The sequence below is a fragment of the Coffea arabica genome, chromosome 9e, assembly GCF_036785885.1.
Source record: "Coffea arabica cultivar ET-39 chromosome 9e, Coffea Arabica ET-39 HiFi, whole genome shotgun sequence".
Taxonomy (NCBI): Eukaryota; Viridiplantae; Streptophyta; class Magnoliopsida; order Gentianales; family Rubiaceae; genus Coffea; species Coffea arabica.
This window is the reverse complement of record NC_092327.1, coordinates 21,739,607-21,752,304: the sequence shown is the minus strand read 5'-3', so window position 1 is coordinate 21,752,304 and position 12,698 is coordinate 21,739,607. Positions and strand designations below refer to the sequence as shown.

The following is a 12,698-nucleotide window of genomic DNA, read 5'->3' as shown; positions in this document are numbered from 1 at the left end:
TCAAAATTGCCTCCAATATGGTGTGTTTGGTGCGATGCCTTTGGTGGATGATAACAGAATTGCTGGTATGTACTATCTAAAATCTGTAGTCGAGAAGCCACTAAGATCTATATGGAGGTGGAGGATATATTTGATTCTGGTCATAATGATAGTCAGACCCTAGAAATTAGAAGTGAGAATGATGAGCGATGCAATATTGGGTTAGATCATACTCCTTTGTTTGATACAGCCGGACTATGAAGGACTCCCCAATTAGAGACGGTTGAGGGTGTCCCTATCCACTGGATGGATATTGACCGTCCTAGTACCAATAGTCGGCCGACTATGCATAAGTCAACTATCGAGGCTCATGTTGCGGACATTCCTACTTACTCGCTATTAGAGCCCCTTCCATATAGTGATGTTGAATTAGTTGATGTCAAACTTGATTCTGAACCAACGCCAAATGCTGATGTTCCGATAGTGATGACAGTCAAGATGATGCATATCTGGATGACTCGACCCAGACACAGCATCACACGACATGTAGCGAACCCTAGCTAGGAACTAATGGTCCCAAATTGCGTTATGGCGTCCTTCGTGAACGACAAAGATGACAACCAAAAAGATTTTGCTATCCGCCCACAACGCCGCATGATCAGGAGAGAGGGCAACAGACGCCCTAAGCATTGACTTTATCATTTGTTGGACATGTTTCTTAATTTTATCATCTGAATGGTAGTTTCCTTATTTTTAGATTTCATCATTTTACAACATCGTATTTTATTTCTTTTCTATCTTTTTTCAGTTTTATTTTTTCCATCTCAAGTACAACAATTTATACCTTTCTAGTCTCAAATAATATAATTAATTATGTTAATAATTTTAATTACTTGAGCCCTAAACACTAAATGGTAAACGCTAAACGCTAAACCCTAAATTCTAAGCAGTAAACTTTAAACCCTAAAACCCTATTTGTTGGTTTAAAACCCTAAACCCTTACATCTTAAACCCTATTTGTTGGTTTAATCGATAAGGTTTAATGGATTAAATCGAAAAAAAAATTTTGTCTACTGCCATGCCTGATAAGCACAGCAACCATTATTGGTCAACTATTGGCTATCATGCTGACTAAGCACGGAAGGCTTAGTCTTTTTTTTTTTTACAAAAAAAAAAAATTTTTGTGGGGCTCCTATCGTGCTAACTTATAGTATCAGAACGTGCACTTGTCAGAACCAACATTTCACCATTTTTTTTTGTTTCAGCTATAATCTAAGGAATTAGCCCAAGTAAGGATAATGGAGAGAGAAAATATGTAATGTAAATCATTATTATTATTTTTTCTTTAAATGATGATTCTCCACGTAACTTTGCCCAAGTAGTCACAAGTGCTGCATAGCCGACAACTGAAAAATTAGAGCATAATAAAACTCGTTTCTTACCTGATTTGATCTTGTCTCCTTTGCACACACTCTTTCCACTAAATCCTTGCGAGCCGGTATAATTCTGTAGATCTCATCCGACTCTGTGCTTTGTGGTCTAGTCAACAAGGTATTCTTGTTCGCTTATGAAGTTGAAAATCTGATTATCTACGTACAGTAGCATCACCTACCATGGTTTTTTCCATTTATCCTAGTATGTTGACATGTTTAATCATATCCGCATATGTTTGGTGGGATTACATATCATGCCCATGTTACAAAAGATTTGGGCGTTGGGAAATGTAACTATGATTTGCTTGCTGCTCACCAGCTGTTCCAGTAAATGTTACTACGATTTTGCTTACCTGCTCAGGCAGGCTCTTCATTTAGTATCTTAAACTGAAAAATGGTTTGACATTGATGGCTGCTCACCAGCTGTTCGAGTAAATGTTACTACGATTTTGCTTACCTGCTCAGGCAGGCTCTTCATTTAGTATCTTAAACTGATAAATGGTTTGACATTGATGGTTTTTGCTTTTGGCTAACATGAATACATGATATGACGACTAAGGCATAGTATAAGCTAATTAGTTTGCATCTTGAAGAATCTTTCTCAGCTGAATTGTACAACTGCTTTGTATAGCAGTTATAGGATTGAGATAATTCTGTTTTGGTACTACGTTAATATCACATGAAAATTGATTATTTTTGGCATTAATAATGGAAACTTCTTGTTCAAGACTTTAGGCATTGTCAGGAAAATGGAGAAGATTACCAATGTTATGGAGTACGAACCCCTTGCAAAGGAAAAATTGCCTAAGATGGTTTATGAATACTATGCATCTGGAGCTGAGAACGAATGGACTCTCCAAGAGAATAGAAATGCTTTCTCGAGGATCTTGTGAGTAATTTGTACATTATGTTACTCCAACCCCGGAATGGTTTCAGTACGTCTTAAAATTCATAGCCATAAAACTTGGAAGCATTCATTGCAACATAAGAACTTCAAAGGAAGTTATTGTTCTTTTCTTTTGCATTGTGGTTCTAAGCTTGATTCTCCATATCAAATAGATTCCAGCCTCGAATTCTTGTTGATGTAAGCAACATTGACACGGCCACTACAGTGTTGAGCTTTAAGATTTCTATTCCCGTCATGGTTGCTCCAACAGCTATGCAGAAAATGGCTCACCCAGAAGGTATTCTTCACTATTTATAGAAACTATCCCATTTCCACTTTGCTGATGGACCCAAATGTATTAAGTATCTGCACGAATAACTTCACAAGTTGTATGATGACATATGTGATTCTCCAGCTTGTTTCATTAAGAATTTGTGATTTTATAAAAATCACTACATTTTATAGTCATTTTTTTTAATTCCAAAATCAGAGTCTACTTCCATAATGAATCCCAATCTTTTCACCATGAAAGCGTACTATTGGAACAAATCACAAAGTTTTTTTTTCACATTTAATTGTAGCTGCCCTGAAATGCCTATTCCTGAATGGAAGATTACTTACATCAATTAGCATGGAAACAAAAACAAGTGAGATGGATCATTCGTGGTGAAACTTTTGTTCACTGACCATCTTCAATCTATCAAATGGTCCAAATTTTATGTCCTAAATGAGAAAATTTTCTGGCTTCCCCTTTTCAGCAACTAAATTCCACCAATAACAACATTAATGTTTCTCATTACAATCTTGCACTTGTGTCTCGGAAATTGCTGATTATGATATTTAGTAACATGATTACTAAATCTGCTGGCTGACTTCAATTAGGAGTATTTATTGACCTCTCATTTAAGTAACTGAATCTTTTGTTTCTAGGAGCTATTTATTGAGATCTTTGAAATGGCTTAGAAACATATTGTTGGTTATGAACTTTGGTTACAGGAAGCATTTTTTTTTTTTTACATGCATTTGACCGGAGAATAATTAACGAGAAAAGATGTATTTAATGGACTAGTTGTCTGAGTCTTCACTTTTTTTCAGTTGATTAGGAGGTTATCTACTTGATATTCTCTTTGCAGTTATTTTCTTTCCTAATTGGACAATTTGATTGTATGCTTCTCAAACCAGCTGTTACATGCATGCAGGAGAGTATGCAACAGCACGAGCAACATCAGCAGCTGGCACAATTATGGTCTGCATTCTGTTAGTTTCTTCAGTAGTTTAGACCATCTCATGTATTCCTCTTTAAGTATTCTGAGTTTCATGTGAAGCCTATTTTGCCATCATTTATCTGTTGTGAGGCTGTTCTTATCTGGTCATGCTGTTGTGTGGATATCTTCTAGACTTTGTCGTCTTGGGCTACTTCCAGTGTTGAAGAGGTTGCTTCAACTGGATCAGGCATCCGCTTTTTTCAGCTCTATGTGAGTGATCTTATTATTACTTGTATTTTCAGGTTCATGTTGATTTTTCTCCATTTATTATATTGACAGTTCTTTGAGATAGAGGTGTCCTATTTTCCATTCCATAACCTATTCATCAAAAACTCAAATCGGATTACTTTTCCTTGTACATATACTTGGACTATGATGAGTTCAGATTGGTTTCAGCAGTTGAATCCTGTTATCATGGAAGGAAATAATTGTGGTAGAAAGAAAATAGTAAATATTAGGACTACTGATTTATTGTCTTCTTTGTAACTGTATATTATATGCAGAAACAGAGTTAGGAATTTGACTGTTCTAAAAGTAAAAGACTTACGATAATAAGAAGTGACCAGCCATGTCCATTTTCAGAAATCTGCTGTAGAAGTTCGGACCAAGTTGTGTTGAGCCTGATTTGATAAACCTTGAACTTTTGTCCCACTTAAGTTGCAATTTCATTTCATGACACTTAACCATGCAAAAGGAAACAGTCTTTACTTTTTATAATTGATATTATATGATTATTTCAAATAAACAGAAAGTTTTTGGGTATTAGAGATGATAACTTTTGCACACATACTCTTGTTCTTTGCTGGAGTTTCTGAGTAGTTACATAAGTTTGTTAACTCAGTTAATGTTCTTCATTCTATAGATGCTATGAATTTCTTTTTCCTTCCTTTATACTTCTTGATGTTTTCAAAAGTAGAATAATGAGATGCCAAGGCATTGACTTATACTTTATTCTTTTTTTTTTTTGTTGGGGTGGGGGGGGGTCATTCTGTACTTCTCCTCTGATCAATTAGACCTTTGTTGTTTAGGTCATGAAGGACCGAAATGTCGTTGCACAACTTGTACAAAGAGCTGAAAGGGCTGGTTTTAAAGCTATTGTCCTTACTGTGGATACTCCTAGGCTTGGACGTAGGGAAGCTGATATCAAGAATAGGTGAATGGAGGGGAAAATGTTTTCTTTTCTTGTGTTCAACATTTTTGGGGTTGTTGCATTCTTTTTTTCTTTGGGTTCAGTCTAGTTGCACTTATTCTTCTCTATGCAAGAATAACTATGTGAAACTCAATAGATTTGCGCTGCCACCCCATTTGACTTTGAAGAATTTTGATGGACTGGACCTCGGAAGGATAGATGGGGTACACCAAATTTAGATGGTACTCTGTTGCATATTCATCTTCTATTGGTGCTTTTTTCTGATAGTTTGTGATCTGCAGACTAATGATTCTGGACTTGCTTCATATGTTGCTGGCCAAGTAGATCAATCTCTTAGCTGGAAGGTGGTATTGTATTTTCAATCTTAAGCTTGCAATACAATAGGTGGAGATCATTTTGAAACCCTTTTCTGCTGATTTTGAGTAGGATTTGAAGTGGCTGCAGACGATCACTCAGTTACCGATTATTCTCAAGGGTGTATTGACTGCTGAGGATGGTGAGTACACACAAAAGCTCAATGGGTTCGTTCTTAAAAAATAAATAAATAAATAAAGGTGCCTATTTATCTAATGTTGGATCATTCTTTCCATAGCCAGACTAGCTGTACAAGCTGGAGCTGCAGGAATCATTGTGTCAAATCATGGGGCCCGACAGCTTGATTATGTCCCTGCAACTGTTATGGCCTTGGAAGAGGTTAATCAGATAGCTTTGATGTGAATTGCTGTTCTGTTTAAGGTCTCCGTAATACCAACAGAAGATTGATGTGAAATGATATTGATACGTGACTAGCTTTTTGGTGGTTCAGTGAGAAACTAGTTTTAGATTTTCTCCACAATCATTAATCCAGAAAACCAGTCAGCCTTTAGATTATGTATTTTCTTTTGACACTGCATAGTCTTGAATTTTCTTATGTTGGATCGTTTTGTGTAGTTAAACTTTGAAACTGAATTAACAACTTTTCCTTCCCCACCTCTCCATAGAAACCACAATTTTAAAAATTCTGCTCACGTACCATAGTTTTGTCTACTGCTATAATTTCTTTAAGGATCTACCAGATATTTATAGCCACTTCTGGAAGTTTCTCTTTGCCTCACTATTTGACCAGGCCTTTTGTTGAAGCACCTAAGGAAGTCCCTTGTTGAAATCTGCTACCTTTATCAAAAACTATAGCTTAACACTTCTTATTTCTTGTCACATTTCAATTTGAATACTGCAGGTTGTCAAAGCTGCTCAAGGCAGAGTTCCTGTTTTTTTGGACGGTGGAATTCGGCGTGGGACAGATGTATTCAAAGCATTGGCTCTTGGAGCTGCTGGTGTCTTTGTAAGTAAATTACCAATTTGAAGAATGAACAAAAAAGAATGGAAAATAAATGGACAGAAGAACTTAGTTATATACGTTGGTAAATGTGATATCATTTGGTTACTCCTGGAAAACTGGAAAAAGCCTATGGAGCATATTAGTAGCCAATTTTGGTGTCTCTTTAATCTGGGTTATGACGAATGTTTATAAAGGTCAACTTGCTAGCTATTGCTTCTTTGACAGCTCCACTAGCTTTACACCTTTCAAATTGACCATTTTGATATTTCCAATAAATATAGATTGGAAGGCCCATTGTCTTCTCATTGGCAGCTGATGGTGAGTCAGGAGTTAGGAAAGTACTTCAGATGCTTCATGATGAGCTAGAGCTGACCATGGCCTTGAGTGGTTGCCGCACTATTAAGGAGATTACTCGTGATCATATTGTTACTCCTTGGGATCCCCTCCATCTTGAACCCCGATTATAGTTTGGTCAGTCTGAATAGCAAAGCACTCTTTTTAAGCTAGATGAATCCGAACGGTGTTATGATACGTCCAGCAGCATTGGTAATAATCAATGCTTTCAAAAAAGAATATATTTTCACTACTGTCTTTTGCTCATAAAGTCTGTACGTGTGCCTGATTGTAAACTTTTGTCACCCACATGTCAAACTTCATCTAAATGGCATAGTGCACCTGTACGGGATTGGATTCCAGCATCTGTTTCCTCTCCGTTACTGCTGAGGAATAAATTGTTTTTTTCCTTGTTTGTAGTGTAAGAAAAGATATATTTTGATTCTGCAGACTTGCTCTGTTATAGTGTTAGTTTTTTTTTTGGCTGCAATTAGATCCTTGTTATGTTGACCTAGGTAGCTGTGGTTTTCGCACCATTAAATCTATCTGTATGTGAAGGGATGATGGAATCTGTAATCTGTATTCCTTTGATCCACAAGGGTGAAATTTCAAATAGGAGTGGAGAAATTTAATTCCTTTTGACATTTAACAGATATAAAACCATACCATGAACCATTTGTATAGCAACAATAGGATGCGGATCCTCTTTATATTGAGGGTGAATAGAATGTCTTTTTTCACACCTTCAAGTTAGTGGTTCCAGTATTTATCTCTTTCAAGTGATTGTTGCATTACTATCTTAGCAAATAAAAGGTTTGGTTGCATCAATATCGCTATTTACTTGATTTAACAAAAGTTGAGGACACCCCCTTTGGTAAGAAATTGATGATGATAATCCAACCTAGGGTTTTCAAAGAGGTGTGTGCTCAAGTGTTTAGAATGGTTTTTTTTTTAATTGTTTTTGAATGAAAGTGAAACTGGAGTATGGTTTTATAAATTTTTTAAGGAAAATTTCTGTTTGTTGGGAGCTAATGGATATGAAATGGCTGTTCCTTTTATGTCCTCAAACAGCATGTTTTGGGGTTAGGATTTTGGTCTATGATTTTACTTGTATAAATGTTCAACAAATGCTATTATGAGGTCTTAGTAAGTTGCTGCTTGTAATTAGCTCTAACTATAGGCTCCTATCGCATGCGAATGCAAGCTATGTTGAATATGTTTTTGTGATTAGCTAACAACATTAGTATCGATTATTTTCTCGACTTGCAGGTTTTGACTATGGTAAATTTATGATGGCAAAAATTTCAGTTTATCAAGGAAGTTAAGCGCAACCACATTATAAGAACAAAAGTAACGAAGGAAAATTAGTACCCAAATTGAGGATATTTTTCACTTTTATAAGAACAAAAGTACCCAAATTGATTCACCTTCAATTAACCGGATATTTCTGAATGGTGTGTTTGTTTGGACTGAAAATATTTTCTGGAAATCACTTTCAACAATTTCCGGTGTTTGGTTGCTTTTGAACCAGTGAAAATACTTTCCATAGCAAAATATTTTCCCGAGGTCAGTGTAAAATAACTTTCCTAAATGAGCTACTAAAGTTGTTTACCGGACAATTGTGTCTTTGACGAAATTGAGACTCTCAACAAAAGAACGTTACCTCCAAAGAAGATGAGAGACTCAAAAACTCGCCAGGAAATTTGCTGGTGAACTTACCTATGATTCCGTTTTCGGCAACTTTTCCGGTGTAGTTTTGAATACAATTTTTCTTTCCAGACAACTTTAAAGATCTTTTTCCTTCTTCATTTGAATGCGTTTTTGTTTCTCCTTTTCTTTTGGAACTCCAATATTTTTGTGTCAAATTGCCTTGATCTTTATGTAAAAATTGGATTTGGAGTTTATGGAAGATTACATTTTCCTCACCTCCCAATCAAGGAATTCTCTTAAGTCGACTATGGATCTGCTACTCCATCTCAAGTGGTAAGAAGATGGATTTCCATGGTTAAGGGTTTGTCGGCTTGAGGTGGCTATGTAGTAGTCGGCAAAGAACAATGGTGGTGGTAATTAGTCATAACCATTTTGAGGGTAGGAACAAAGTTGCAAAATTGCAACCAAACAGCAGCAAATTATGAAAATGCAAATCTTTTCCAAGAAAATAATTTCAAGTGAAAAAATTTTCATCAAGAAAATGTTTTACATTGAAACAAACGGAGCCTTAGTCTAAACAAGATGCACACTTCAGGCAACTTTGATCACAAGTCATAATGTTAACTTATTTCCATTGATAGTATATTTCTCTATTTATTGTTATAACTTATACAAATAGTATCAGACGATGCTCAAATAATTATTGCTCTCATTAAGGGAATGCACGTCACTTTCGTGCCATATGTGCATCTAAAATGATGAAATTCATACATTTCAAGGTTTTGTGAATTACTAGTATTATATAGGGAAAAATTGAATATTCAGCATGCAAATTGTTAAAATTGGACGATGAGTGGGGCTACGTGAGAATCATGTATTTTTCGATGGTATAATTTGGCGATTAACCAATTTATTTTATAAAAACAAATATATCATAGAGGATTTAGAGAGAGAGAGAGAGAGAGAGAGAGAGAGAGAGAGAGAGAGAGAGGAGACAAAGAAGAAGAAAGAAAGAAAAATGTAAGAACTATGCTGTGTAATGTCAACTTAAGCAAGCTATTAAACTCGCAAAGACCTAACTTTTGGTTTGATAAAGAACTGCTGCATCATTGGCCTAAAGAAGTATATATGGTTGACCTAGAAAATATAAAGATCTTTTATCTACACCAAAATTTGAGATTGCTGAGAATTTCCTTTGCTCAATAATGTCCCTAATATATTCTTGAACGTTTGCATTGTTCTACTTCAAAGGCCCTGATCTGTTTTTATCAAATACCTTTTATTTGAATAAGCAGAGGGGTGAGATTTTATGCGGGGAAGGGGGAGGGAAAATATGAATCAAAGACCGTTAATTCCACTTCTGATCATTTACTTGAAAGCTATGATACCATAACATCACTCTTGTGCCATTCAAAGTTTCACAGAATATTCCAATACTAATCGTTTCATTAAAAAGAAAAGAAAAGAAAAGAAAACGTAACATTCAAATGCTCAAAATCTATACAATGCTGAAGGAAAAGAATAAAAATTTGATACAAACGAACAAAGTAATAAATGTCTAAAAAGACATAAATCAATGCAGCTTAGGGGGAACCGATGGAAGGACATCGATTCAAATGTTGGACAATAAATTGGGCATATGTATATTCAGACTAATTTATAGATTCAATGGCAATTCGTCAAATAAAACTAAATTCAATAATCAGTTTTGTCCTTCCTAATGTATATTTTCCATGCCTTTCTCAGTATTGATGTCGAATTTATCTAGAGATGATGATAAGGAAATGCAGCTTGGATTCTGTTTTTTCTCTTCTGCAAGAACCTCTGCAAAGATCTCTTCATGGAGAGACCAGCTGCGGGACCATATATTGGTGATTGCAGGACAGGGGAAGATGGTTCAGAAGAAGAAGATGGGGTTCTTGACTTCTCCTCCATTTCTCGACTTGCAAACGATATGATGGCTCTGGCCTGCATGATAAGAAGAAATTAATATGTTAAGAATCAGACTAGAATTGTAAATCCTGCTCTAAATTTATTAAAAATTAAAGGTACTTGACAACCTCTTTTATTTATACCTAGCTATAGCCAGATTAATAACTGTATTTTTTTTTTTTTGAATTTTTCTCTTGATGACAATCATCATCGTTTTCTATAGTAAATCCAAATTAAGATATGAACGGAATATTTATAAATCTCTCGGAATTTATTATCTTCCAGTCGCATGATACCATTGTACAACCTAGCTTGTGTTTATGAATAAAAAGACAAAGGCAGCTTAACTTTTGGTCTATCACTAAATCTTTTCTGGGCAACATGCTTAATTTTTTTTTGGGGTATTTTTTTCAGATGGATAACAATAGATTTCGTCAAACTTCTTAAGAAATATAACGTAGAGCAATATATTCACGATGTTTAAAATTTGGCCAATCCCATGAAGCTGGAAAACAAAGAAAAAAGAAACTACAAATTGGGTAGCATAATGAAAGTTTGAAGTAAAGTTTCAATGACCAAGAATTAGTTACTTGCTTTCTTCATGGTATGTTCAAATTTACTATTTAATCACCGAATTTAGGAGGTACAAAAGGTAATAATCTCTTAAATATCCTACGTGATTGGATCCATCTAATTTGGCTTTCAAGCCAGTACTGAACAGAACAATCCCTGATTCCGATTACTTACCATCTGATCTCATTACCAAAACTTCTTTTGAAAACTATATTCACAACACATTATAGAAAAGATTCCAGCTGCTTACACATAAAAACAATTCAGAAGAAAACATACCTGAAGCTCTGTAACATCACAAACAGCAACCTGCCCGTTGTAAAAGATAGTCATCTGCTGCTCCTCCTCCTCCTCTTTCCCACACCAATCCGGCAAGCCAAAACCACCGGCAGCTGCCGGTAGAAGCCGGAGTTCCAAATTGTAGTTTCCCCTCATTGATATAACCAAAAATGTAAAATGATCAATGATCCAAGAGAAAGTTAGCAAAGATTGAGTCAATACGTAGTTGAATATTTGGAAGGCGCAAGAAGTTGATAAAACTTCATACATATAAATATATATATATATATATATATATATGTACGTATATAGCAATATAGAAAAGAATGAGTTCTCAATCCATCCGCACGGGACAGAGTATGGAAAGGGGTAGAAGTTGAAGCACGTGGCTGAAAAAACAAACGTTTTGAAAAGTACGTCCAACACGAAACGCATGCTGGCCAAAAGGCGAAGCGACGCAGACAAGAAAATCGGCGGAACGTGAAAAATTGGTAATATGCACGTGGAACATGATGTTTTATACCCACCTCCGCTACGGCGTTGTTCTTAGAGATGTTTCCTGCACGTGCTTTAGTCGGCCGCAAGTCTTCTTCTTGTTTTCTATTGCTAATTATATGTAACGTGGCTTGATGGGTTAGCATACGTTTATTTGTATATATTCCTTTCACATTTTGTTAGGTAGGATTTGGAGAAACTCCAATTTTTATTTATTATTCTTTTCTTCCCATTAAAAGTGTTATACTTTTCATTTTGAAATATTCCAAAACATTTATCATGTTCGAAAAGTTAAAACACCTTTTAATTGTCCTTTTCAATATAATTTTTTTTTCTAATTATCTCCATATTACCATTCAAATTTAAAATTTGAATTTGTAGGGGTAAAATTGAAAAAATGAGTACAAATATTACAATCGAACCACTATTTTTAAAAAGTTAGATTCCCGAAATATGACTAAATAATTGGGACGAAAGGTGTATCAGTTTTATTGGGATGGTTACTTTTAGACTTGTAAGTGTTTCTGTTGGGAAGAACTGCACTGGTATCCTTAAAATTTATATCAATTCTCACGTTGCACTCTAGATTTTACTTTTTGCAAATTTATGCTCCCACTTTGGGTAATAGGTAATCATGTTAATCAGTTGGTGGTGTTGCACTGAACTCCAACTTAGATGCATCATGTTTTCTATGGATTTGGATTTAGATGTTCAAATCAAGATCCTATCTCAATGCAAACTCTAAAACTGTTTATAAATTTAGGTAAGGTCTAGCTCTGCATAATAATTATTTATAATAGAAAATCAACTAAATTATAATTATTGGGATAGTACCTTTTAGACTTTAATTGTTTTTGTTTGTGTAGACACCGAATTTTGATTCATACCCAAACAAGGGAGGCGAAGAAGTCAAACGTAGGAGGACCGTTGTCCTTGGTCCACTTTCTCAGGTTTGCAAAAGTGGATTTCTCCTGCTTTTGTCTCATGGCCTTGCATTAAAGGCAATGTTTTTAAACTCGGACCGGTCAGTGAACCGGAGAGGTGGCCGGTTCGCGGTTCGACCGGTCCGACCGGTCCAACCGGCCTGTTCAAAGGTTCACTGGTTTTTTTTTTTTTTTTTTTTAGTGTTAAGTACTAAGCAGGTTTCATTCTACACTTGAACTTTACCAACATAACTTAATTTAAGTTATGATAATAATAAATTTTCTAAAAGTTATACACAAAACATGGAATGATAAATATAATTAAAATATCATAATTCACCACAAGTTTTCATAAATTCATTATAAACAAAAATAGATACAATCCAAATATGCACCAATTATCACAAATAAAAACACAAAAAATAAATAAATTAAATATTGAAATTCTTTTACAACCCTTAAAAAAATCCATAAAAGAGTTC

The 12,698-nt window shown here is 35.1% G+C and overlaps 2 protein-coding genes across 4 annotated transcripts; one reads left to right on the top strand and one right to left on the bottom strand.

Moving 5' to 3' along the window:
• The first annotated feature begins 1,239 nt into the window (after positions 1-1,239).
• On the top strand, positions 1,240-6,813 carry LOC113709281 (glycolate oxidase). Of its 3 annotated transcripts, none has more exons than XM_072066473.1 (12): positions 1,241-1,530; positions 2,148-2,301; positions 2,472-2,596; positions 3,498-3,544; positions 3,696-3,773; positions 4,592-4,716; positions 4,850-4,916; positions 4,995-5,057; positions 5,140-5,209; positions 5,306-5,406; positions 5,930-6,034; positions 6,313-6,813. In XM_072066473.1, exons 2-12 carry the CDS (start codon positions 2,162-2,164, stop codon positions 6,496-6,498), a joined length of 1,107 nt encoding a protein of 368 aa, XP_071922574.1. In that variant the 5' UTR covers positions 1,241-1,530; positions 2,148-2,161; the 3' UTR covers positions 6,499-6,813. The 3 variants fall into 3 exon arrangements, with proteins under 3 accessions (XP_027087805.1, XP_071922574.1, XP_027087803.1); XM_027232002.2 differs by having other exon boundaries at positions 1,242-1,530; positions 2,141-2,301; XM_027232004.2 differs by lacking the exon at positions 6,313-6,813 and having other exon boundaries at positions 1,240-1,530; positions 2,141-2,301; positions 5,306-5,448.
• A 2,678-nt stretch (positions 6,814-9,491) lies between these two features.
• On the bottom strand, positions 9,492-11,080 carry LOC113709450 (protein TIFY 5A). Its single transcript, XM_027232212.2, has 2 exons — positions 10,799-11,080; positions 9,492-9,982 (listed from the first exon to the last, which is right to left on the bottom strand). Exons 1-2 carry the CDS (start codon positions 11,066-11,068, stop codon positions 9,779-9,781), a joined length of 474 nt encoding a protein of 157 aa, XP_027088013.2. The 5' UTR covers positions 11,069-11,080; the 3' UTR covers positions 9,492-9,778.
• Between the last annotated feature and the right edge of the window lie 1,618 nt (positions 11,081-12,698).